At 37.0% G+C, this 25,876-nt stretch overlaps 1 protein-coding gene across 1 annotated transcript in view; it reads left to right on the forward strand.

Moving 5' to 3' along the window:
* The window catches only part of DARS1 (aspartyl-tRNA synthetase 1), a 65,073-nt gene that overhangs the window by 4,322 nt on the left and 34,875 nt on the right, over window positions 1–25,876 (forward strand). The window contains exons 3-4 of the mRNA XM_006049146.3: window positions 860–952; window positions 14,156–14,258. Of these exons, the coding sequence (XP_006049208.1) occupies window positions 860–952; window positions 14,156–14,258 (196 nt within the window). The remainder of the gene's footprint in view (window positions 1–859; window positions 953–14,155; window positions 14,259–25,876) is intronic.

Below are 25,876 nucleotides of genomic sequence, written 5' to 3' on the forward strand. Positions count from 1 at the left end.
CAGACACGACTGAAGCGACTTAGCAGCAGCAGCAGCAGGCAAGATATAGTATGTTGGTTTAGAATGGTGGCAGTGAAGATGAAAGAGAATTGTATAGGTTTTAGAGATATATTTAGGATAGTCAATTCATAAAACTTGAGGCAAATTGCATACAGAAGGTGATAAAGAAGGTGTTAACCCTCGTACAACGTGAGTAGGAATGTAAATTGGTTATAGCCACTATGGAAAACAGTACAGGGGTTCCTCAAAAAATTAAGAATAGAACTACCATATAATACAGCAGTTCCACTTCTGGGTATTTATCTGAAGAATATGAAAGTACTAATCAAAATATATGTGCATCCTTATGTTACCGCAGCATTTTTTCCAGTAGCCAAAATATGAAAACACGCTAAGTGCCTGTCGATAGAGAAATAGATAAGAAAGAAGACGTGGTATATTTGTGTGCCATTAAAAAAGATGAAATCTTGCCTTTTGCAACAACATGGATGGGATACAAAAATTAATAAATAAGCAAACCAAACAACAAAACAGAGAGAGAGCAGAGTAGTGGTTACTAGAAGGAGCATGAGGGGAGGGTGAAAAGGGTAACAGGGTCAAATCTGTGGAAATGTTTGGAAACTAAACTTGGTATTGAGCATACTGTTAAGTATATAGAAGCTGAAATATAATGTTAAACATATGAAGCATATGATGTTGTAAACCAATAAAAAGAAAAGCAAAAGAAAAGAGTGTTGCTAGAGATAAGAATCATTTAAGATAATATCAAGTACTTACGTTAGCTGTCAAACAAAGTAATTTTGATCTTGATCTCTTTGTAAATTCTGAAGTACAAAATTGTTTCACTTTTCTACTACAGATCGAGTTTTGGTTCGAATTAGTGATTTGACAGTGCAAAAAGCTGGTGAAGTTGTTTGGGTGCGTGCAAGGGTTCATACAAGCAGAGCTAAAGGTAAGATCGATTAGATGGTTACAGGTCTTTTGGTAATCACTGAATTTTTCTTTTGCAATTTCTCACAAGGCAAGGTAGATCTTTAAAAACAAAATAGAAACACCTGTTTTCCTTCTTAAATCAATGTAAAATATTCAGTTTAGTTCAGTCGCTCAGTCATGTCCGACTCTGCACGCCAGGCCTCCCTGTCCGTCACCAGCTCCTGGACTTCACCCAAACTCATGCGCATCGAGTTGATGATGCCATCCAGCCATCTCATCCTCTGTCGTCCCCTTCTCCTCCTGTCCCCAATCCCTCCCAGCATCAGGGTCTTTTCCAATGAGTCAACTCTTCGCATGAGGTGGCCAAAGTATTGGAATTTTAGCCTCAACATCAGTCATTCCAATGAACACCCAGGACTGGTCTCCTTTAGGATGGACTGGTTGGATCTCCTTGCAGCCCAAGGGACTCGCAAGAGTCTTCTCCAGCACCACAGTTCAAAAGCATCAATTCTTTGGCGCTCAGCTTTCCTCACAGTCCAACTCTCACATCTATACATGACCACTGGAAAGACCATAGCCTTGACTAGACGGACCTTGTTGGCAAAGTAATGTCTCTGCTTTGTAATATGCTGTCTAGGTTGGTCATAACTTTCCTTCCAAGGAGTAAACGACTTTTAATTTCATGGCTGCAATCACCATCTGCAGTGATTTTGGAGCCCCCAAAAATAAAGTCTGACACTGTTTCCCCATCTATTTCCCATGAAGTGATGGGACCAGATCTTAGTTTTCTGAATGTTGAGCTTTAAGCCAACTTTTTCACTCTGCTCTTTCACTTTCATGGCTAATTTTAGGTTCTTATAAGATATTCTTAATTTGGACTTTCCATCATCAAAAAGTCTACAAACAATAAATGCTGGAGAAGGTGTGGAGAAAAGGGAACCCTTTTGCACTGTTGGTGGGAATATAAATTGATAAAGCCACTAAGGAAGACAGTATGGAGATTTCCTTAAAAAACTAGGATTAAAGCCACCATATGACCCAGCAGTCCCACTCTTAGGTATATACCCTGAGGAAACCAAAATTGAAAAAGACGCATGCACCCCAATGTTCATTGCAGCACTATTTATAATACCTAGAACATGGAAGCAACCTAGATGTCCATCAACAAATGAATGGATAAAGAAGTTGTGGTACATCTACAAACGAATATTACTCAGCCATAAAAAGGAACACATTTGAGTCCGTTCTAATGAGGTGGATGAATCTAGAGACTATTACACAGAGTGAAGTAAATCAGAAAGAAAGATAAATATCATATACTAACTCATATATGGAATCTAGAAATATGGTACTGATGAATTTATTTACAAGGCAGCAGTGGAGAAACAGAATAGACTTCTGGACACAGGGAGAGGGGAGGAGAGGGTGAGATGTAAGAAGAGAGTAAAATGAAAACTTACATTACCTTATGTAAAACACATAGCCAATGGGAATTTGCTGTATGTCTCAGGGAGTTCAAACAGGGTCTCTGTATCAACCTAGAGGGGTGGGATGTGGAGGGAGATGGGAGGGGAAGGTCAAGAGGGAGGGGACATATATACACCTACCGCTGATTGATGTTGATGTTTGACAGCAATTATCCTTCAATTAAAAAATAATAATAATAATAATTTGGCCTTAAAACTCAGGTGAAATCTAAAACTTTAAGGTACTTTTCTAGAACCTCTCAAAAGTTTGATTTTTTTGAAGTAAAAGAGTGTTTTTGAGAAGTTTTTCATTTGTTAATATGAAAATATTCTAACATTTGTAATATTTACATAAGGAGAGAGGTAGAAGAGAGATATAGGTAGCCTGAGTTGTCAGGTAGCCGCTGGCTACATTTAGCTATTAAAATTGAAATTCTATAGCTCAGACATCAGCTGTATTTTCAGTGCTTAGTAGCCAGAGTGGTTAGTGGCTCCATATTGAACAGACAGGACAAATATAAAATATTTTTATCATTGTAAAAACTTCTGTTAGACAGTGCTAAGAATTTAGCGTTAACAACAGAAAAGAAATACTAGGGGAGTTTAAACAAACTTCAATTTCCTATGGAAACTAGTGTTCCAAATTGCCTGAAAGTATTAGTGACTCTTATTAGTTTATAACTTTATGCTTTTAGACACTTTTTCACCCTTGATCATCCCCACAAACTTGTGAAATAGGTAGAATAGGCATTGCTATTCCTTATACGTGAGGAGAGTAAGGCTCAGAATGATAAAGCTACTTGCCCTAATTCTCATAGTAACTGGTGGAATATGAACAGAATTCAGAAGCTTTTTAGGACACCTTCCGTTGCCCTAGCAGTTAATTACTTCTATACTATTTAATACATTCTGTGTTACAACAGTTCTTTTTATTTTAAAATGTTTATTATCGAATTAATATAGGCCTATTATTTTAAAAATTCCAACATTTTATACATATATATCTTACAGTCTCAGAATCACTTCTGTTAAGAATTTGTCTATTCTTTCAGTATCCTCCCCCACATAGATGACTACTACTGGACTTTGAGAAAAATACTGGTAGAATTTTAACTTTTTAAAGAAATGTTGATTTGCCTTCATGAAAGGTTGGGCCATTTATTCTACCAGCAATAATCACACTGTATTGTAATCCTTCATTTATTTTCTCCCATTAGATGAGGAACCTTTGTTCTGTCCAAATTGGCACCTTGTTTCCTAAACACAGTTATTTAGCAAATTAAAAGATGGAGTGCATGCTACATGTAATCCTGAACCAACAGTACTTCCCCCCACACTTATCCAAAAAATAGAACAGTTTGAAAATGAGAAAGGACAACTACAGTGAATTGAAACACATCAGATATGTTTAAATCCATAAGTTTATAATAATGCTAAGGCAAACAAACTGAAAACCTAGTTGGTCATGAATAGAACAAGCTCATTATTTTCAAATCTGGTAAATACTGGAAGTGTCATTTCTGTATGAATTGTATATCGCTGACTAACCAAATAGTAGGTATGGGGAGGTGTCCCTTTAGAGAAGTATCTAGCCAATAAAATGAAGAATATTAGAACATTGTTATTTTGCCCCCAGTGAATTATCTAGGTATTGATCATCAGTGATTGCTAACAACATATAATAGAGAGACAACCAGAATATTTTATGTCTATTTATGAGAGAATACAACACCACCCAATGAAGTAGTCTTACCCAAAAAGTTATCCCCACATCTCATTAAGCCTTTAGATCTAACTACCAAATTACAGGAAAGTTGTAGGACAAAGGAACATGTTAAATGACAATGGGGATACAGGCAGCAAAATCTAGACTGTAGTAAACTACCAGGCAAAAAAGCCTGATCTCTTCAAGAAATAAATTGAACCAGGAGGAGGAGCCTATGGGTTAAAACAGATCTATCTCTCAACTAATCACTTATTTAGATCCTAATTTAAATATATAGTTGAAAAGGGACTGAGACTGTTGAATATTTGAACATTGACTAGATATTTGGTGTTAAAAAATCGTTCATTTTTTTGAAGTTGAGATAATATTGTTGTAATGTTTCTTTTAAAAAGACGTCTCTTATGGATCCATACCAAATTATATATGGATGAAATAATAGAGAGTTTGCAGGAGTTTGCTTCAAAATAGTACAGAAATTGAGGGATAAGGCTGAAACAAATGGCCATGAATTGATAATTATTGAGGTACATGAGGATTATAGGTAGGCATTGATAACATTTACAAATAATCATTTTGTCCTTTTCTTTCAAATGTTTATCTCATTTCTTGTTTCTCTCTGCAATAATTAGTAGATTCCCCAGTTTTGCAAGGATTCTCACAATGAATAATTTTTCAAACAGTAGAGGTATAAACTCCTGCTGATTTATTTCATGTCTTTAGGTGTTCTGCATACAGTGTTACTAGGAAACAGTACCAAAGTTTAAAAAGTAGGTTAGAAGTTTTCATCTAGTCCAAGTTTTCTGTCTCAGGAATAGGTGTTAAATTTTATCATTCCTTTTCCAGAAAAAATTTTCCCTCAAAATATCATTGTGTTGACATATTTATATAGAGATTCAGTATACTCTCCTGTTTGTTTTTTTGTTGGAAATAATCAGTTGATCTTCATTATTCACAGATTGTGTATTTGCAAATTCACCTACTATAACATATATTTGTAACCCCAAAATCAACACTTGGAGAACTTTCACTGTCATTCACAGACGTACCAGATATTCACATGAGCAGTGGTGAGAAATTTGAGTCTCCTAATACAACATTATCAGCTGAGGTTAAACACAGTGAAGCTCTGCCTTGTATCAGCTCTCGCAAACAGGTGTCCTCTTTGCAATCTATTCAGTGCTACATTCTTCACAGTTTTCTGCTTTATTTTGGTAATCTAACTGTTTAAAATTGCCTCTGAAGCACAGTGCTAAAGTGTTCTCTGGTATTCCTAAATAAAGGAGAGCCCATAATATATATTATGGAGAAAATATGAATTATTAATAGCTAAGTTTTGTCTCAGCATGAGTTATAGTGTTGTTGGACATGAGTTCTATGTTAATGAATCAACGATATATACTAAATAAGGTGTCTTTAAACAGAAATACACACAGCTGATTTATGTATTGTTGGACTAATAAAAATACCATGACCAGACGTGCACAGAAACCTCATTCTATATTTCCCCTAGGAGCAGTGGTTCAGTACTTGCTAATTCATTGTTCCTGGTGACTTTATAAAATGTGTGTGTATGCTCAGTTATTCAGTCATGTCTGACTCTTTGCAACCCCATGAAAAACATATAAAACCACAAGTAGCTAGAACCAACTGTATGTAATTGTATTGGTTTACAATAATGGATTTCTTAATGTTGAGCCATTTTTGGATTCTTGTAATAAACTGAATTTAGTAAAGGAGTGGATAGTATTTTTTTAGAATAGTACTAAGCTAAATTTCAGTAATTTTGTTTTTGAATTTTCATTAATCTGGTGTTTATAATTTTTACTTAGAAGATCCTACTTTGTTTTTAAGTTTGGATACATGTGTGTATGTAAGTTGTAAGTTAACCAGGTAATACGTTAATGTTTTCACATGGATTTTTCAAAGAGTACAAATAATATCTTCCTTTTTCTTCTCTACTGCCTATCCTTTGCCCTAGCCTTTGCTATTAATTCTTAATAGTTTGTCAGTGTCTTCCCCCCCAAATCTTTCTTTTTAATGCACATATGCACACACATACATACATATATGATTTTGTTTTGTATGTGTTTTAATTTGTCTTATGTAGATGATACCATATTTGTACATGGTTTCTATACCTTTTTTTTTTTTTTCCGGTTAACAATGTTTCTTGGAGATACTTCCATGATATCGGTTACAGATCTACATTAGGCAGTATTTCTCCAAAGTAGATTTCTAGAAGCTAAATTGCTGGGTTGAAGGGTTGGCATATGCATATTAAAATTTTCCAGTACCAGATTACACTCCCGAAATGCTATACTCAGTTATAGTCCCCCAAGCGTGTGGCAGTGCCACTTGCTTCACACTCTTGGCAGTAATGATTGTCAGTGCTTTTTATTTCTGATAAGATTAGTTGAAAAAGATAAATAAAATCTTTGAATTTCGGAATCCTGGTTGCTGCTACTCCCTTCTTCCTTACATGGAAAATTTATAATGACAATAAATATGACTGATTAGGAATCATTCATGTGTTTTAACTCCAGAAGTAGTAGCACATTAAAATTGGACTTAGAAAAAATACAAATGCTGTCAGTTTCAAGTAAAGTGCTGAAAAACCATGAATAAGGAAATTAAAGTGTCAAAAGTATGACAGCTAGAATTCTGTTAAGGGGGGGAGCCTTTAGTCTGTTTATATAACAAATATTTGTATATTTTTCTCCTCAAATTAAGGGCAGTATTTTGCATATTTTTAAAGATTACAAATCAGATTTCTCACAATAGGTTTATGTATCAAATCCCTAAAATCAAGAATTTTATGTAGACGTAAGGGGAAGTTTTTAATTCTTAATGAAACATTTAGCATTAGTTTCTTTGATTGTGAAAGCTTAAGTGCTTAGTGAAAGTAATTGAAATGGCTGATTCATGTGAATGTATGGCAAAAACCACCACAATATTGTAAAGTAATTAGCCTCCAATTAAAATAAATAAATAAATTAATTAATATAAATCCTTGAAATGAAAGTAATTGAAATATGTATGATTCCTTTCAAATTTTATACATACTGCATGAAGTCATTGGCCCAAGATTATTCTTCCTAAAACCTTAACTTATACTTCCAAAAGAGCTGATTTATTTAGGTGGTCAGAGAGAATTTTTATTTGTTGTTGTATTTAGTCAATAAGTCATGTCCGACCCTTCGCCACCCTCTGTGGACTGTAGCCCACAAGGCTTCTCTGTCCATGGGATTTTCCAGGCAAGAATACTGGAGTGGGTTGCCATTTCCTTCTCCTGGAGATCTTCCTGACCAAGGGATCAAACCCACATCTCCTGCATTGACAGGTGTATTTTTACCACTGAGTCACCAGAGAAACCCTTAGAATTTTTAATACCAAGAGTCAAAACCTCAACTTATATCCATATAAGAATATTTCAGGGAAAATAATAAATGGAAAGTATTTTAAAACATATAGGTCTTTGTGGTTTATTCCATAATTGATTAACATAAGCAGTGAAGGAAGATGTTAATGTTGGGTGTTAGGAAGTGAAGATACATCATCTAATAAATTCAGGAGCTTGACAAGCTAAAGGACAGTAGGAATAGATGAAAACATAAGATTGCCTCACATCTTTGATAACTGGTTCTTCCACCAAGGCTTACTTCTTTATTGAGCCATCACTGAAGTGGAGATAAGAGTAAACCTTTTGTCTTGACTATGTACCATGTTTGTTCTTCAGCTTAGAAATAAAGATTGCACTTGATGCTATAAAGGAAGGTTTCCAACTTTACACTTTTCTAAAACAGTCCTCTTGTGTAAATTTAAGAAACTGCTTCTAAAAACTTAAGAATAAAAGTACAACACAAATTTTTAACTGCTGAGAACTTAAAATATTTAAAAATAGTGAATTCATTTTGCTGTTTTGAACACTGACTTTTCCTTTCTATAAACTCATTTCTGCTGGGGCATTCCATGAAGAAAGATAAATTGTTGTTCAGTCACTCAATCATCTCTAGACTCTGTGACCCCATGGACTACAGCATTCCAGGCTTCCCTCTCCCTTCAGTATCTCCCAGTTTGCTCAGACTCATCCACTGAGTCATGATGCCATCCAACATCTCATTCTCCGTTGTTCCCTTCTCCTCCTGCCTTCAGTCTTTCCCAGCATTAGGGTCATATAGCAATTGATTAATCTGTCATATAAAGTTCTTGTATTAACTTAAGTAATGAGAACTCTTTGCTAAACTGAGAAATTATGTAATTGCTTCTTAGAATAAAAAATAATATATTGCTATAGTAAAAATTAACATCCTATAGTTCAAAAAGATGTAAGATGAAAATTAGAGCTACACTATGATCCAGCAATCCCACACCTGGGCATGTATCCAGAAAAGACAAAAACTAGTTCATAAAGATAGATACATGCACCCCATTTGTTCATAAGCAGCACTGTTTGCAATAAGTAAGACACGGAAGCAGCCTAAGTGGCCATCACCAGATGAATGGATAAAGAAGATGTGCCATTTATCTACCTATCTGTTTTATCTATTACCTGTCTATACTTTGCTGTACACCTGAAATTAACACAGTGTTGTAAATCAACTATTCTTCAGTTTTTAAAAAGGAAGAAAAATAAAAATATCACAAATCTAGCTCCAGTCTGTTCCTCTCCCCACCCCTCAAAAAACCAGTTTTGTTTCTTGTGTATTCTCTCAGGAAGAAAAGTGCATTTACAAGTATGAGCATATCCTTTGTTTTTAAATTTATATAAAAGGAGTCACACACACATGCCCTTATTATCACTCACCAGTGTATAGGAAAATGCCTTTTAGGACATTGAACTGAGCAGATCACGCTGTGCAGTGTATCACTGACCAGAGTCAAAGAAAGAACAATTTAGTTTACTAACACCTTTCAAGAACTTGGTGTCAAAAGCACTTGATAGAGGGGGTCTGAGTGGACAGCTCTGTTTACCAGGAAACCAGTACTGATTTTTTAAGTCTTTTAAAAATCTTTTTGAATGTACCATCAAGGTTCTAGTATTTGAAAGTGCTTTGAACACAGAAAACTTGGGACCATAGCATTAGAGTCACATGTAGATCTGTTGTACTAGTGAAAATTACATAAATATGGGGTGATGTTAAACCTTATTTCTTTTATTTAAATAAAGCTATAATGAACAGCTTTGTCAGTAATACGTTCCCTATTTAATTTTCTTAACATACATTCTAAGAAACATATTTTTTGAATCAGAATGTTTTAAGCCCATTGCCAAATTGATCTCTGAAAGCACTGTACAAGCCTATCTTGGCTATGGACAAGTTATGAAAGAATGGTTTTCACTTAATTCTTCTGAGCATTGAGTAATAGTGTATATTTTTAAATTTATTCTAGTATGAGAGGTATGTGTCATAATCCGTATTTGTTTCAACTTACAATAGTTTCATTTCCAGTGACATTTTTCTCCTTATGTTTACTTCAGTTCAGTTCAGTTGCTCAGTCGTGTCCGACTCTTTGCGACCCCATGAACCGCAGCACGCCAGGCCTCCCTGTCCGTCATCAACTCCCGGAGTCCACCCAAACCCATGTCCGTCGAGTCGATGATGCCATCCAATCATCTCATCCCCTTTCATCCCCTTCTCCTCCTACCTCCAATCTTTCCTAGCATCAGGGTCTTTTCCAGTGAATCAGTTCTTCACATCAGGTGGCCAAAGTATTGGAGTTTCAGCCTCAACATCAGTCCTTCCAATGAACACCCAGGACTGGTCTCCTTTAGGATGGACTGATTGGATCTCCTTGCAGTCCAAGGGACTCTCAAGAGTCTTCTCCAACACCACAGTTCAAAGCATCAATTCTTCGGCGCTCAGCTTTCTTCACAGTCCCAACTCTCACATCCATACATGACCACTGGAAAAACCATAGCCTTGACTAGACAGACCTTTGTTGACAAAGTAACGTCTCTGCTTTTTAATATGCTGTCTAGGTTGGTCATAAGTTTCCTTCCAAGGAGTAAGCGTCTTTTAATTTCATGGCTGCAGTCACCATCTGCAGTGATTTTGGAGCCCAGAAAAATAAAGTCAGCCATTGTTTCCACTGTTTCCCCATCTATCTGCCATGAATACTTACTAGGGTGTTTTTCTTTTAGATTATTTGTTCTAGTCCATCACCCATTGGGATCTCAGTGTTCTTTACTTATACATCTTTAAGATCTTTATGTATTAAAGTTATTAACTCATATAAGTTATATGTCATTCAGTAGGTATTTTTCCCAGAGTGGTTTTTTAATTTTTATGTATAGGCATTTCTATAATGTTCAAACTTAGAAAGTCCTCCCCTTTTCTATTGTATTGCTCAGTTTTTTAGTTATCTCCTGAATTCCACTAGAATTAAAATCTCTTTGCTCTAATAGGGCATCTTCTCAGTTCTTTTTTATGCTGCATTGATCTGCCTCTTTCTGTACGTTTTTACTTACTGTGGCTTTATAGTATGCTGATGGTATTGGTCTCGGACATCCCAGGTGGCACTAGTTGTAAAGAACCTGCCTGCCAATGCAGGAGACCTAAGAGACAAGGGTTCGATCCCTGGGTTGGGAAGATCCCCTGGAGAAGGGCATGGCAACCCACTCCAATATTCTTACCTGGAGAATCCCATGGACAAAGGAGCCTGGCGGGCTACAGTTCATGGAGTCGCAAAGAGTCGGACACAACTGAAGCAACTCATCATACATTGGTCTCACCTCCCCTTTGCTTTCGTCTATTGGTTTTTTTTTTTTTTTTTTTACGATTAAAATTTTAAAATTACATAGACTAAATACATTAAACATTAAAAGAGAACAGTGAACATTGTTCGCTTCACTCATAATCATTGATTTCATGATTTCTGTTTCCTAGAAGGCATGTTAGCTCTTAGGAGTATGCTTGCTTCTATGTACTCCTAAGTACATAGTTCTGCTTATCTCCTGTGTTGAATCTGGAACATGGCCACAATTTTCTTTTAACCCGTACCTTTCTTCTGTACCTTCATCTTTGACTTTATTGGTCTCTTAAAAATTATTTTTTCTGATTAAAAAAAATAGTACATGCTTATTGTAGAAAGTTCAGAAAATATGAAGAACAGTATAATTCTCCATGATTTCACCATCCATTAGTAGCCACATTTTTTGGTGTTTTTCTTCCTATACAATTTCATATTTTGGTGGGTTTTTTTATGCAGTCAATTTTAATATCTCTTAAAATTATGATTGGCTTTATCACTTTGTTCACATAACAGTCTGTCATGGGTGTCTGACAAATACATACTTTGTGTTCCCAACACCCACCATAGCTTTTGGACATAGTGATCCAGCTGTGAAATAGAAATGGTCGTGCAGTGCATGCATGCTGTCATGTCCGACTCTGCGATCCACGGACTACAGCCTGCCAGGCTCCTCTGTCCATGGAAGTTTCCAGGCAAGAATACTGGAATGGATTGCCATTTCCTGCTTCATGGGATCTTTCTGACCCAGGGATCAAACCTGCATCTTCTGCATCTCCTGCATTGGCAGACAGGTTCTTTACCACTGGTGCCACCTGGGCAGCCAGTTTTCACAGTCCTCAAATAAGTAGGCAGTGGCAGTAGTGCTATTAGTAATGATAATAGTTAAAAGGTAGTAGTACTAGTTTGCAGTTAACATTAATTGGGTGTTTGTCACAATTATAAACTTACTATATAATCCTCAAGAGTATAGATGAAAATTCAAGAAAACCCCATGAGTAATATGCTGTTATTTTCTTCATTTTGCAGATGAATAACTGAGACATAATTAATATTCTGGTAGGCCCAGTCCAGTACTTTGCCTGGAAAATCCCATGGACGGAGGAGCCTGGTAGGCTGCAGTCCATGGGGTCGCAAAGAGTTGGACACGACTGAGTGACTTCACTTTCACTTTTCACTTTCATGCATTGGAGAAGGAAATGGCAACCCACTCCAGTGTTCTTGCCTGGAGAATCCCAGGGATGGTGGAGCCTGGTGGGCTGCCGTCTGTGGGGTCACACAGAGTCGGACACGACTGAAGTGACTTAGCAGCAGCAGCAGGCCCCTTATAGGAAGTAACGGGATATGATCCCATATCTTTTGATTTAAAAGCTTTTACTCTTTACCAAACCCTTCTACTACATGTCACCCCTTAGTGCTAACCTAAAGACATGGTCACCCTTTGTAAGTACTATGGAGCTCTCTGTTCTCTCCAGGGTTTTTGTCTAGCATTGCAGTTCATCACAAGATTGCTTTGTAGTGCAGCCCAGTCAGTGCTGCCTCTGTCTGCACTATTAAAGCAGCTAAAATGCTTACTAAGTCATGCACATTACCTTCTATTTCCTGTTAACATTCTGTTCTGAGTGGGCTAATATCTGGCTATAATTTCAGTAGTTCTTGGGATAATGTCATTTGATTCATCTGCAGATTTCTGTAGAGTAACAATCTTTATCAGTTCAGCATCTTGAAAATCCCTTTGAATTTGTACAGCTCACGTAGTTTTCTTGTTTAAGATTTTGCTTAGAGCCTCCCTTGAAGTCCACTGGCTAAGAATCCACCTGCCAATGCAGGGAACACAGGTTTGATTCCTACCCCAGGAAGATCCCACATGCAGCCAGGCAACTAAGTCTGTGCCACAACTACTGAAGCTGCACTCTGGAGCCCACACACCTGGAATCCACGCTCTGCAACAAGAGAAGCCACCACGAGAAGCCTGCACACTGCAACGAAGAGTAGCCTCCTCTCACCACAACTTGAGAAAGAAAACCTGCAGCAACAAAGACCCAGTGCAGCCAAAAATAATTAAATAATTTTTAAAAAGAGAGAGATTTTACTTAGTAACTGGATCATACTCCAAAGGAAAGGGGAAATGGTATCTATGTAGTATAAAAATATGTCAATCATACATGATTTGGAAGTCCATAGATTGTGTCTGTGTTGGTACTCTGCAGCCTTTTTTTTAACATCATGATTGCTGTCAGATTTGCATTTCAAAACTATGTTGAATGTATTAACTGCAAGTCTGCTTGCATCTTTTGCTTTTTTAGGGGAAGGTATAAGGGGCAAAGCTAATTCTCGGTGTAAAAGATAATTCTCATTTAAACCCCCCCCCCCCCAAAATCTTGATGTTTTGAAAGAAAATCTGATAAGAAAAGTGGTCTAGAAAAGATTTAACTTGTTTTATGAGGAAGTAGTGTCCCAAAATGTGATCAGAGACTTGTAAAAAGAATCTTTTTAGAAAAAAAGAGTTGCCACAAGGATAGTGACTGGATCTATTATGACTGTCTTTCAAAAGGTTAATAATAAGGAATGACAGTTCCTTATGAAAGAAGAGAGAATCACGAGGCTCAGAATTAACACAGAAATAATACTGGTTTTAGGGCATAAAGAGAATGATCTTTTATAGACAAAGTGAATTATTGGGGGTTTAAAAAAAAGTGTAACAATTATATAGGATGAAAGATTAGGAAGATCATAAATAAATGAGTAAAATAAAATATGAGATAAGCTAGTCCGTTATTCTAAATGCTTTTTAAAATGTACTTTGGAAGGAAATTAAAGGAACCACCTGCAAAGAACATTTAAGTTCCTGTGACTAAGGTTTCATAGTTGCATCATTTGAGGCTCCTTTGATGGTTAGCATAGTACCTTTGCCTATAAAATATACTAGCTTTTGAATGAATGGTGAAAGTGATCTGAAGTTATTTGAAATTTGTTTAGTAAGTACATACAATCACAAAATAATTCTCTTGATAAATAATGTTTTTTGAAATCGATGATTTGCTTACGTTCTCAATAACATTTTAAAAGCATAGGAGGAACTTGGGTTTTAGCCTGTCAGTTGAGTATGAGTATTTTGGCTGTCAAAGCCAAATACCCATGTGTATGGCCCTATTGAGTATAGTAAATTTGAACCCAATTTTTAAATAGGAAAACATTTTTCTTCTTTGTAAAACCTGAACTAGCATGGTATAAAACTAGCATGTCCTTAATACACTTGTATACTTTTTGTCTTTTTCAGGAAAGCAGTGTTTCTTAGTCCTACGACAGCAGCAGTTTAATGTCCAGGCTCTTGTGGCGGTAGGAGACCATGCAAGCAAGCAGATGGTTAAATTTGCTGCCAAGTAAGTAAGCAATTATATCCTGTTGTCAGAATAAACAATGGTGGGAACCAAGACTCCCAGGGCTTTGGACCATTTTCATACATTAACATCAATGCTTCGTTTGTTTAAAAATGTAGTTATTTAAATTGTCAGTTCAGTGTTGCTGAATACATTAAACTTACAAAAGAGAAAATATGGAGCACAAGCTTGAAATTCATTTGGAACTGCTGAAGCAGCACTCTCTACAGACAAGTCACATTTACTTTCAAGTAGAGTAACAAAAAGCCTGGCAGCCTCAACACTGCAAAGCAACTTTATTTTGTAATGTTTGTTGAGCTTCATTTCCTCCCTCCCTTTCCTAGTTTAAGATTTGCATATTAAGCAACAAGTTTTCTAACTGAATAACAGAAGTGTTTAAAATAAGAGAGTGGAATTTTGCAAATGATTCCATCCTGAAGGAAGTAACACAATTGTTTTAACATGTCACAGCTTTTAACTTGGACACCAAAAGGGTTTTTGTTTTTTAAATAAAGCTTGCCTTTTTCCCCCCACAGAAGTATTACTTCCTGGCCCAGGTTCCTGCAGAAGCTTATTGTTTTGTTCAATTTGTAAGGGGCAGGATATAGGATTAGGATATCTCTGCTCTTTATATGTATACACTTTAAAGATGAGTTAACACAGATAGAATTGTCAATTTTAGAACTAGAAAGAAACTAAAAACTGATCTAATTTAATATTTTAATTTTATGTTTGACCCTCCCTGACTCCCTCAGCACAATCGTCTACATATAGTTACTGCTTAGCAACTGGTTTTGGTTTACAGATTTATTTATCAAATTTAGTCTGATTGTATCATGACAATACCTGCCCTCTGGTTAAAGACTCCAGCCCATTATTTACATCCATTATTTACATTGTTTATCTCTGATGAGCTCAGGTGTATCAGCACTACTAGGACCACTAGCCCCACCCCTCCCTATCTCACAGCCTGCTACTGAGAGACTGTCACTTTCATCTTTTCAACCCTTATCTTTTGGTGATTCATTTTACTGTTTTCATCCCTAGTCTTTAAGGGTATATGCTTGTGGGGGTGCCTTTGTCACCTAGCCTTTTCAGGTCAATCTGTATCCTATGAAGTAGGACATAAATAAACTTGGTTCCTAGAAATAAACTATCTTACAGTGAGGCTTCTGTAAGAGCCCCTGAAAACCACATATGTATATGCTTAATTATATTTAATATACTGGAAAATACTGGGGAAAAGTTGGCTTCAAGTCAACAAACAACCTTTAGGACTTTGTTACAGGAAGGGGGACCCTTTTTAGGGCCTGAGAGTGGGCGCTTGTGTAACACTTGGAAATGAATTGTCCAAGGAGACGCACGTGCTGACAAAGCAAGAGACTGTATTGGTAAGGGGTACCTGGGTGGAGAGCAGGAAGGTAAGGGGACCCAGGAGGAGTGCTCTGCCATGTGCTTTCCGTCTCAGGTTTCATGGTGCTGGGGTTAGTCTCCGGACTCAGGGTGCATTGCTCAGCCAAGAGGGCTTCCAGCAAGGAGGATTCTGGGAGGTTGGTAGGATTTGTGGTGTCTCCTTTTGACTTTTCCCGAGTTCTTCTGATTGGTGGTGGCTTGTTCCTTAGGACCTCCTGTCATAAAATAACTCACGCAAATGGTTACAGTGGTGCCTGGTCAGGGTGGGTGGTCTCAGTCAGTGTTTCCCCTAAAAGCTTCTGTCTTTTATATGTTAAATTGGTTCTGAAAACTAATATATGAAGCTGACAGTTTGGCTTTTTTTTTTTTTTTTTTAATTTTTTGTTTTGTCCTGCAGTATAACCAATTAACAGTGTTTCAGCTGAACAGCAGAGGGGCTCAGCCATACATAGAGCTGACAGTTTTATATCAAATATGTTTTTTATTTAAACTGCATTATAACCTCAGTATTACATCCTTAAAAGATTAGCAGTCTGAAAGTCTTTTGGAAATCCCATTTGCTATTAATCACTTAAGAGTCATTCTAATATCAAGAGAACAGTAACTTCATTTGATATCTTTAGAGGCAGACACATTAAAGTAGTCTACAAATAGTTATTTCTTATTTTGGATCTTCTCAGAAACTCCTGGAACTTGATTAACTGACAGCAGTTGACTATATCAGATGTCAACCAAAGCTTACCAGCTGGAAAACATACTTGCACACAGAACTTAGTTCACTGATGCCCTTATTTGTCATTTAGTTGCTAAGTTACGTCCAACTCTTTTGCAACCCCATGAACTGTAGCTCACCAGGCTCCTCTCTTCGTGGGTTTTCCCAGGCAGGAATACTGGAGGGGGTTGCCATTTCCTTTTCCAGGGGGTCTTCCTGACCCAGGGATTGAATCTTCCTGCATTGGCAAGCAGATTCTTTACCACTGAGCCACCTGGGAAGCAATGCCTTTATAATGAATGTTAAAGAAAGGCTTTCGTCTAAATGGTATAGTGTATGGGTGACCTTTTTTTTCTTTTTAGAATAAGGGAAGAATTCAGATAATTTAACCTGGATTTCATAATCCTGAAGTAGATTAAACTCAGTCACGATCTGTCGATAGACCTGATTTTAACCTTTTTCTTTTGTTTTTGTTTTGGCTGCTTGCAACCCTGGGGTACTGGTTCTCTGACCAGGGATTGAACCGGGGCCCATTAGGCCTATGGCAGTGAAAGCACTGAGTCCCAACCACTGAATCACCAAGGAATTTCAAGATCTGATTTTACAATTCAAGTTTGACTATTAACCAAGACTTCCCTGGCGGCTCAATCAGTAAAGAATCTGCCTGCATTGCAGGAGACCTGGGTTCAATCCCTCAGTTGGGAAGATCCCCTGGACAAGGGAATGGCTACCCACTCCAGTACTCTTTCTTGGAGAATTCCAAGGACAGGAGCCTGGTGGGCTGTAGTCCACGGGGTCGCAAAGAGTCGGACATGACTGAGCGACTTTCACTATTTCACTATCATGATGTGATTTTGATTTCTTTTCCTTTTTTTAAATTAACTAATTTATTTATTTGGCTGTACCAGATCTAAGTTGCAGTGTGCAGGATCTTTAGTTGCAGCATGTGGAATCTAGTTCCTTGACCAGGAATCAGACCCATGCCCCCTGCATTGGGAACATAGAGTTAGCCACTGGACCACTAGGGAAGACTTGAATCCTTTTTTAAACCAGAAAAGTACACGTAACTATTTTTAGTCCATTTAAAAAACTGCATTTTATATAATTAGTAATGTGTGGTAAAAGATGGTTTCATAATAGAGCTGTTGCAAATTATAAAGCCTTTAACTGGTTATATACAAGTGAATGGAGCCAATTTTATACAGTAGGTTTAACATGTGGTACTTAAGTTGCAATTATTTAACTTTTGGCACTACTTACATGTTAAGGTATCTTGCCTGAGTAAGAATAAATGTGTTAATAGCTTTTGCTACTTTATGAAAAAGGAAAATTCTCATAACTCTCTATGGTGAAAGATGATAAGGTTTTAATTTTTGTGGCTGGTTGATAAGATAATTTTCTTAGGAATGTGATTTCTTGATATATCAGTCAGCTTATCTTTTTTTATGTGATTTTGCTATACTTGTAAGGTAGTTCAGAAATCCTGATCTTTCTTGGTAACAAGTCTAAAGCACACGTCCTTTCTAAACAGAAAGCCAGCAGTACAATCTTATATTCAAAGTGCCAGTTTTAAAAGAAGAAAATCAAGAACAGAAAAATTTTGCTTTGAAAATTACCTGCTCTATTCATGAATAATAATAGATCAGGTAAAGTTGTAATGTAAATTCTGAAGAACTTTCAGAACTTTTTTTGGAAAAAGACAGGTTGATTTTTTTCTTCATTCTTCAAAATCCTTTTCTTAAAAGGTCCACACATGCCAGAAGTTTCTAAGTGCTATTTTTATCTAAAATTTTCAATGGCTTCCTATTTCCAACTATGTCCAATATTAATTCTGCATCCCAGTTTCTCCTGTTATTTCCCACCACTTCTCAATATATATGCTTCAAATGGGATAGTCTCTCCATATCTACAGTGGCCTCTTTTTTTTATTTTAAAATAAAAATTTTTAAATTATTATCTTAAAGATACATAAAAAATACTATGCCATATCATTTTATAGGCTGACTTACAGAAGAGAGCTGCTGTGTAAATTGTGTTCATGCCAACTGAAGCCAACAATATCCATGTTCTGTACAAATGAAGATTTCATTGTAGTTTGAAAAGTGACCTGCTAAGCGAGTTATTTGGTGGTACTTGGCAGTTACTTACTTCTTAGGTACTTACTTCTTAAGTCTGTGCTGCTCAAGCAGACTTACTGAATTCTATTTTCATCTGTTTAGAGGCAGCAGATAACTAATAGTACAATAGTTTCCATACTAGGGAAAATGTTTCTGTTTACAGTTCTCGTATTTTATCAGATTAGATACCTGTTTGATTCAGATATCAGTTAACATACTACATTATTAACTCTGACTGGAACACTATGGTTTTATAAAGTCATCTACTGATAAATTGTCATTCTTGGATTGCTCTTTGCAGTACTTTGGTTAATTATGAGGCCTAATTATCCTGAACCAACCTCAAAGTTAATGTTTTATGTAATTGTAAACAAGCATTGTTTATATTACTAGAATTAAGGATACAGAAAATTAAATTAAATCCAGAAGTGTACATGAGTCTATAGCTTTATACAGTAAAACAAATGTCAGAAATTTACTTCTAACAAACTTTAATGTGATATTATTAATTTGAATTTTATGGGTTTTAATATTTGCTTTTATTTTCTTTAAAAATTCACCTTGAGGGGGACTTCCCTAGCAGTCCAAAGGTACAACTGCTCGCTTTCACTGACGAGGGACCAGGTTCAATCTCTGGTCTGAAAACTAAGATAATCCCGCAGGCCGTGCAGCACAGCCAAAAAAAAAAAAAAAACAAAAAAACCAGACTGTAAAAATTCACTTCGATTTAAAGTTAAGGGCTATGACAATAAGGCATTTACTTCTACTAATTTTATATTTGTATGTATTTAAGTAACCTGATAAAATTAAGTGTTCACTGAGGGTCCCTGATACTGTAAAGAGAGACCACTGACCTATGCCACATTGAGTAGTGCTTAATTCTTACCAAGCTTATTTTGAATTTAAAATTCCTGGGATTTTGGTGAAGAAAATTGAGTTCACAAAATAAGTTATCGTGGAACTACTAAGATGATGTAGAAACCAAACTGAAGTGCCAGTGAACAATGGCGTGTAATAGAGCCCAGAGACTTGGCTCCTTACTAGTTAGGCACATGACTTCATAACTTGTTTACTTGTATGTTAGTCTTATTCATTCTTCACAACTGAGACCCTTCTTTAAACATCTTTATTTCAGCTTGCCTGAGAAATACTAAAGTCTGAAGTTGGATGTAGTGCTAATTCACTGTAATTGAAGGAAGTTACTTGACACTTAAACTAAGCTTGTGCCTGCCTTAGAATTGGAGTGCAGATTTTTATTAAGGTGGTTTATTATTTTTAAAAATACATGCACAGTTGATGTTTTGGGGATGCTATTTTGATGTAATTGGCAAATATATGGTGTCTCATGTTTGGGCATTTTGAGTTCTTTGCTTCAATGAATTGTTTATTGAATTTGTATCACTGAAGTATTTTGTGTTGGTACATTACTAGAAAAACTAGCATGTAGCAACTTTATAGCAACTTTATAGCTTTTTGTCCTCTTTTCAGCCTAATCTTTTATTACACCTTGCGCAGGTTTTAAAAATTATTCATTTGAATGTGAGTAGCTGTGTAAGTCTATGGACCACATTTCTCATTGAGTACAGTAAGATTCAACAAATAATTTCTCACAACCAGAAAGCTAACAAGTTTATTGGCAGTTTTGCTGAAAACCTTTGATATTCAAGTTTCTATAAGTGTCTAAATTTTAATAGTTTTTGGGTTTTTTAGAATATATAAAGATGCAGAAAGAAAAACTTAGAATAGTATCATTTTCACAATTATTGATTTTGAGGGGGAGGGGTAAAGGGGGTAAATAGGAGTAATGTTGAAATTGTTTTGAAAAATATGAAATAATGACTGCCTAAAATTATAATTTAGGTCATCACCTAGCTTTCAGCTCTCAACTTTACCCCTACTATTAACAAGTAACAGTCAGCATATATCAATATAGTGTAGGATTTCTTACACATTTTAGACCTTTATTGTGACAATCTAGTATAATAAAGCTTAAGGGCTTTTGAAGGACTTAAATCTGTAGTGTTTCAGTTCAGTTCAGTTCAGTTGCTCAGTTGTGTCCAACTCTTTGCGACCCCATGAATTGCAGCACGCCAGGCTTCCCTGTCCATCACCAACTCCCGGAGTTCACCCAAATTCATGTGCATCAAGTCAGTGATGCCATCCAGGCATCTCATCCTCTGTCGTCCCCTTCTCCTCCTGCCCCCAATCCCTCCCAGCATCAGAGTCTTTTCCAATGAGTCAATTCTTCGCATGAGGTGGCCAAAATACTGGAGTTTCAGCCTCAGCATCAGCCCTTCCAATGAACACCCAGGACTGGTCTCCTTTAGGATGGACTGGTTGGATCTCCTTGCAGTCCAAGGGACACTCAAGAGTCTTCTCCAACACCACAGTTCAAAAGCATCAATTCTTCCGTGCTCAGCTTTCTTCACAGTCCAACTCTCACATCCATACATGACCACTGGAAAAACAAAAGGTAAAAATCATTATTCATACAAAGCTTATTTTGCTAACCTTCCATCATTATCTTGTGTATATTAAGCAGATTATATGACTAATGATGCTGCTACTGCTAATTCGCTTCAGTCGTGTCTGACTCTGTGCGACCCCATAGATGGCAGCCCACCAGGCTCCGCTGTCCCTGGGATTCTCCAGGCAAGAACAGTGGAGTGGGCTGCCATTTCCTTCTCCAGTGCATGAAAGTGAAAAGTGAAAGTGAAGTCGCTCAGTCATGTCTGACTTCACGACCCAATGGACTGCAGCCTACCAGGCTCTTCCACCCATGGGATTTTCCAGGCTAGAGTACTGGAGTGGGTTGCCATTGCCTTCTCTGAATAATGATGGATGACCTCTATAACAGGTGCCTTAGATTTTTTAGCGGGGGGAGGAGGGCATCCCTGAATGGGCATGCCATAGATTTTTTTTTTTTTAAAGAAAGACCATGGATAAAAGCTCCCTCCCCCACACACATATACTTGGACTTTCATTGCATATGAAATAATATTTTTAATATTTAAGAAACTTAATCTACAATTAAAATTTAGTATGGTGATTGCTCTTGCTCTATCTTGCCAAGCTTTCCAGTGGCTACCATGAACTTTTATGTTTATGGGGTGCACCCCAGTAAAGGTTCAGTGTAGTACCACCAGTAGCTTCCCTATCTCATGTACAGGGGAAATAACAGATTTGCTTGAACAATAGCAGCAATAACAGCTGACTATTACTGTATATTCAGTATGGAGCAGCAAAGTACAGTACTTGGATTTTTCCCCTTGAGCCTCATAACAGCACTGTGAGGTATAGATACCCTTTTGTCTTTTTTTTTTCTCTTGTCTATTCATTTTACAGATAAGAGCCTCGATACTAGGCTCATGCTTCTCCTATGTCATCCTGCCTCTCTAAGATTGTATAAAGATACTCGTTCAAAGCCCTCCACAATATAGATAGCTCACTTAGAATACAACTTTAATGTCATTGAAATGTGTTGGTGACTGGGAAAAGGAAGCCCTATTGCTTTTTTGCCTCAAAAATACGTTTTCTGGAGTGTGCAGTTTATTCTGGTATACATCCTCAAAAGTAGATAGCTGTTTTATTTCTTGAGGGTGATAGTGACTTTTATTTATTGTCCCCAAGTTATTGAGAACCAAAACTGATGAAAAATAATAATTTTGGTTTTAAGAAGTATAGTTGATACTAAAGTAATAAAAAAGACTTTTGTGTTGAGTCATAAATTGATGCTAGAGACAGTTCCAAAGGAGGAATTAAACGTTTTTCTAGCCATCAGTAATATTAATGAGCGTATCTCCTCTAGCATAAAGCAGTAGTTGCCGTTCATAAAGCAGAAATCGCCCAGTAGTTTAAAAGCATGCAATAAAAACAGTAGGGAAGAGGGGGTCGAGAGTTTCATGTTTGCAAAGACAGTTATTTTTTTGAATAATTTCAGTATAAAAATATTTGATAGCTATAAGTATAAATATGAAGCCTAAAGCTCACTAGGCAAATTTACATCTGTTTTTGCTTAATCTTTTGGCTTTTCCTTATCATCATCGGGCTTCCCTGGTGGCTCAGATGGTAAAGAATCCGCCTGCAATGCAGGAGACCAGCGTTCGATTCCTGAGTTGGGAAGATTCCCCTAGAGAAGGAAACAGCTACCCACTCCCATATTCTTGCCTGGAGAATCCCACAGACAGAGGAGCCTGGCAGTCTACAGTCCATGGGGTCGCAAAGAGTCGGACACAACTGAGTGACTTTCACTTCACTTCACTTAGCAGCAGCAGCACTGCCACACAGGGCATTTTACATGTTCTTTTCACTCTTGTAAGAACTAAAAATGCAGTCACTCAACAAAGCAGCTATGTGATATATGGAACTGATGTGGAAATTAAACCACCCTCAGAACCTAAAATAAGAATTTATCCTTTACCAAGATTCTGGACTCGGGAAGGAAATGAAAAAGTTTAGCTGGGTAACTAATGCTGTTCCTTAACATACTAGGCCCTTTGTAACATACTTGTACTGGTAGAATTGCTCTGTTGTCAGCAAGGGAAGAGATCTTGGACATTGTGGTATGGGTGTCCTTTTGGGTTAACTTTTTGTAGAGTGGTGCTAATATTCAGTCAGTTCTGTTGTTGTAATAAATACTTTCCTAAAAATCACCATGCTATGCAAAAGTATGCAATAAAAACCTCAAGATTTGTGCAGAAAATAGGTATACAGCACAACAGTCAAAAACATCAGTGATACAGTTTTATAAAAAGAACCTAATTTTTTTTAAAACCATAAAATAGTTTTATACATATTGAATGTTGAGAATTATATGAATATTTCACTTTATCTTTAAAAAGACTCACTGTTTCTGAGTGGAAGTGGATATCAGAAGAGTTGTAGCTTGTAAATTGTTGTGTAATGGTACAAGAAAGGCTGTCTGAAGCCAGAAGGAAAGTTAGACTAGCTGATGTGAATGAGTGTGGCTTATAACACAGGTAGATGATCGAGGTGTGTATGTTTTATGTATTCCTATTTGGCTAAGTTCACCTGAGTACAGTTTCTGCATTGACCTAGTGTTTCTCACTGATGAAATCTGGTGTAGGCAAACACAAATTCTCATTATTCTCAGATTGACATTTAATACATCAGTTGTGCATTGCGTGTGTGCTCAGACGCATCCGACTCTTTGTGATCCTAGGGACTATAGCCTGCCAGGCCCCTCTGTCCATGATATTCTCCAGGCAAGAATACAGAGTAGGCTGCCATTACCTCCTCCTCCAGGATCTTCCCAACCCAGGAATGGAACTCTCAAATCCTGTGTCTCTTGCATTGCAGGAGGATTCTTTACCACTGAGCCACTGGGGAAATCCCAATACATCAGTTGGTTAGAATTAATTCATGTTTTCAAAACAAGTGTTAAAGCAAAACTATACTCTTAAAAGAGATAATGATGCTTGCACAGTGACTGGGTCCAAATGTAATAATCTTATCTGTTTGCTGGCTGCGTATGTGTGTAGGTAAGGAAAAGAAAGAAGTGGAGAATGGCTTCAAAGTTTCTAGTTTGAGAAATTATATGGAAAAAACACCATCGGTCTGGAATCAATTCCCAGGGTGGGCTGGGACTAAACACAATTCACTCTCCAGAGCTAGGATGGGTTCACCTTCCCGTAGAACACCTGGCCAGGTAAAGGTGAAAACTGAGCTGGGTGGGGCTCAGTTAGCAGTGAACAAGGGGAGAGGGATTTGGACAGTGTCTCCTAAACTTGCTTAGATGATGTTGAGTAAATTGGAGAGAAATTCCACCCTTTTGAGTTCATGAAAGCCAAAGATTGAAATAGATTGTTTTACTGAAACCATTTTCTTTTTCTGGCTTGATAGAATTCTGTTCCTCCTATTCCAAGTCATTGTCTCATGTTAAATGTTTTTAAGTGACTACCATATGGAAAAAGTTGGCCTTGAAATTTCTTACTTTTCCCCCAACATCTTCACCATTGCTTCACTTTAATAACTCACTGCTGTGGCCACAAGCTTGATTTTGCTTGTTAGAATTTCAATTTAAACTCCAGTATCTGTTCTCTGTCTGGGCTTCCCAGGTGACTCAGTGGTAAAGAATTCACCTGCCAATGCAAGGAGACACAGGTTCAGTCCCTGGGTCAGGAAGATACTCTGGAGGAGGAAAATCTCCCCACTTTCTTCCAGTTTTTTCTGTCCCCTTTTGACCTCACACAACCCCAGTTCCATTCCTAGAACTACTTTCACTACATCCTTATCCACTGTTCTCTTTGTTTCTTTTGCCCTGCACGCTCCTTACTAACTCCTTGTCCCATATACTACTGTTGCCATAATCTAACACCAGGTTTAAAGAGTGTATTGTGTATTTATGGCTGAAAAATTGATTTTTATTCCTCAGCTGGGCCTAGGAGACTATATTCTACTTTATAATGAAAGTAGAGGTTTATAGGTTGCTTCTATTTTCATTGTTTCACTGAACTCTTCAGGATTTCATTCCTCTTTATCCCTTGTTTCCGAGTATAACTATAATAAGAAAATAAAAATTTGGAAAATTCTGTGGGTTCCATTGCTGAATATATTATTCTGTATGTTAGGCGCTTAGTCTTGTCTGACTCTTTCCAATTCTGTGGACTGTAGCCTGCCAGCCTCCTCTGTCCACGGGATTCTCCAGGCAAGAATACTAGAGTAGGTTGCCATGCCCTTCTCCAGAGGATCTTCCCAACCCAGGGATTGAACTTGGGTCTCCCACATTGCAGGCAGATTCTTTACCTTTTGAGCTACCAGGGAAGCCCCAATATATTATTAGCCTTCTGTTATGATTGAAAACACATATTAGCAGCAACATATAAATTTTAATGGATTCTGATACTTATTTAAATAAAGAAAAAATCCTTATAGATTTTTTTGCTTTAGAAATTTGAAGATCAGTGAAGCATGAGGTAATTCAAATGAATATTTAGTAACATTCACTTTGGCAGACTAGCAGTTTAGTTAGCCAACTAAAGATTCTGCTAGAATCTGTTTTTTGGAAAATAGCATAGCAGAAAATATGTTCATGAGAAAAAGGCCATTTCTAATCCTTATTTAATTTTCATTCTTAGATTTTTATATTAAATGCTTGTAATTATCTTTAGTATGAAGGGAGTGCCTAAGGACTGTTTATTTATTCTCCAGGTGTTTCCATCTTGAATACTGCAAAGATATTGGACATTTAAAACATGTCCCACACAAAAAAGTGGGAGAAAAATGGTATTTATATGTTAATTCCATGAGGCCCTACATTTAACTCTATTCCCTCTGGCCATATACCAGGTGGAAAAAAGCAAGGACTCCACTATTAAAAATATCAAATCAGATTGTTCCAGCTGGGGTTTCGTAATCAT

Source organism: Bubalus bubalis, chromosome 2, assembly GCF_019923935.1.
Source record: "Bubalus bubalis isolate 160015118507 breed Murrah chromosome 2, NDDB_SH_1, whole genome shotgun sequence".
In the NCBI taxonomy this organism is placed as follows: domain Eukaryota; kingdom Metazoa; phylum Chordata; class Mammalia; order Artiodactyla; family Bovidae; genus Bubalus; species Bubalus bubalis.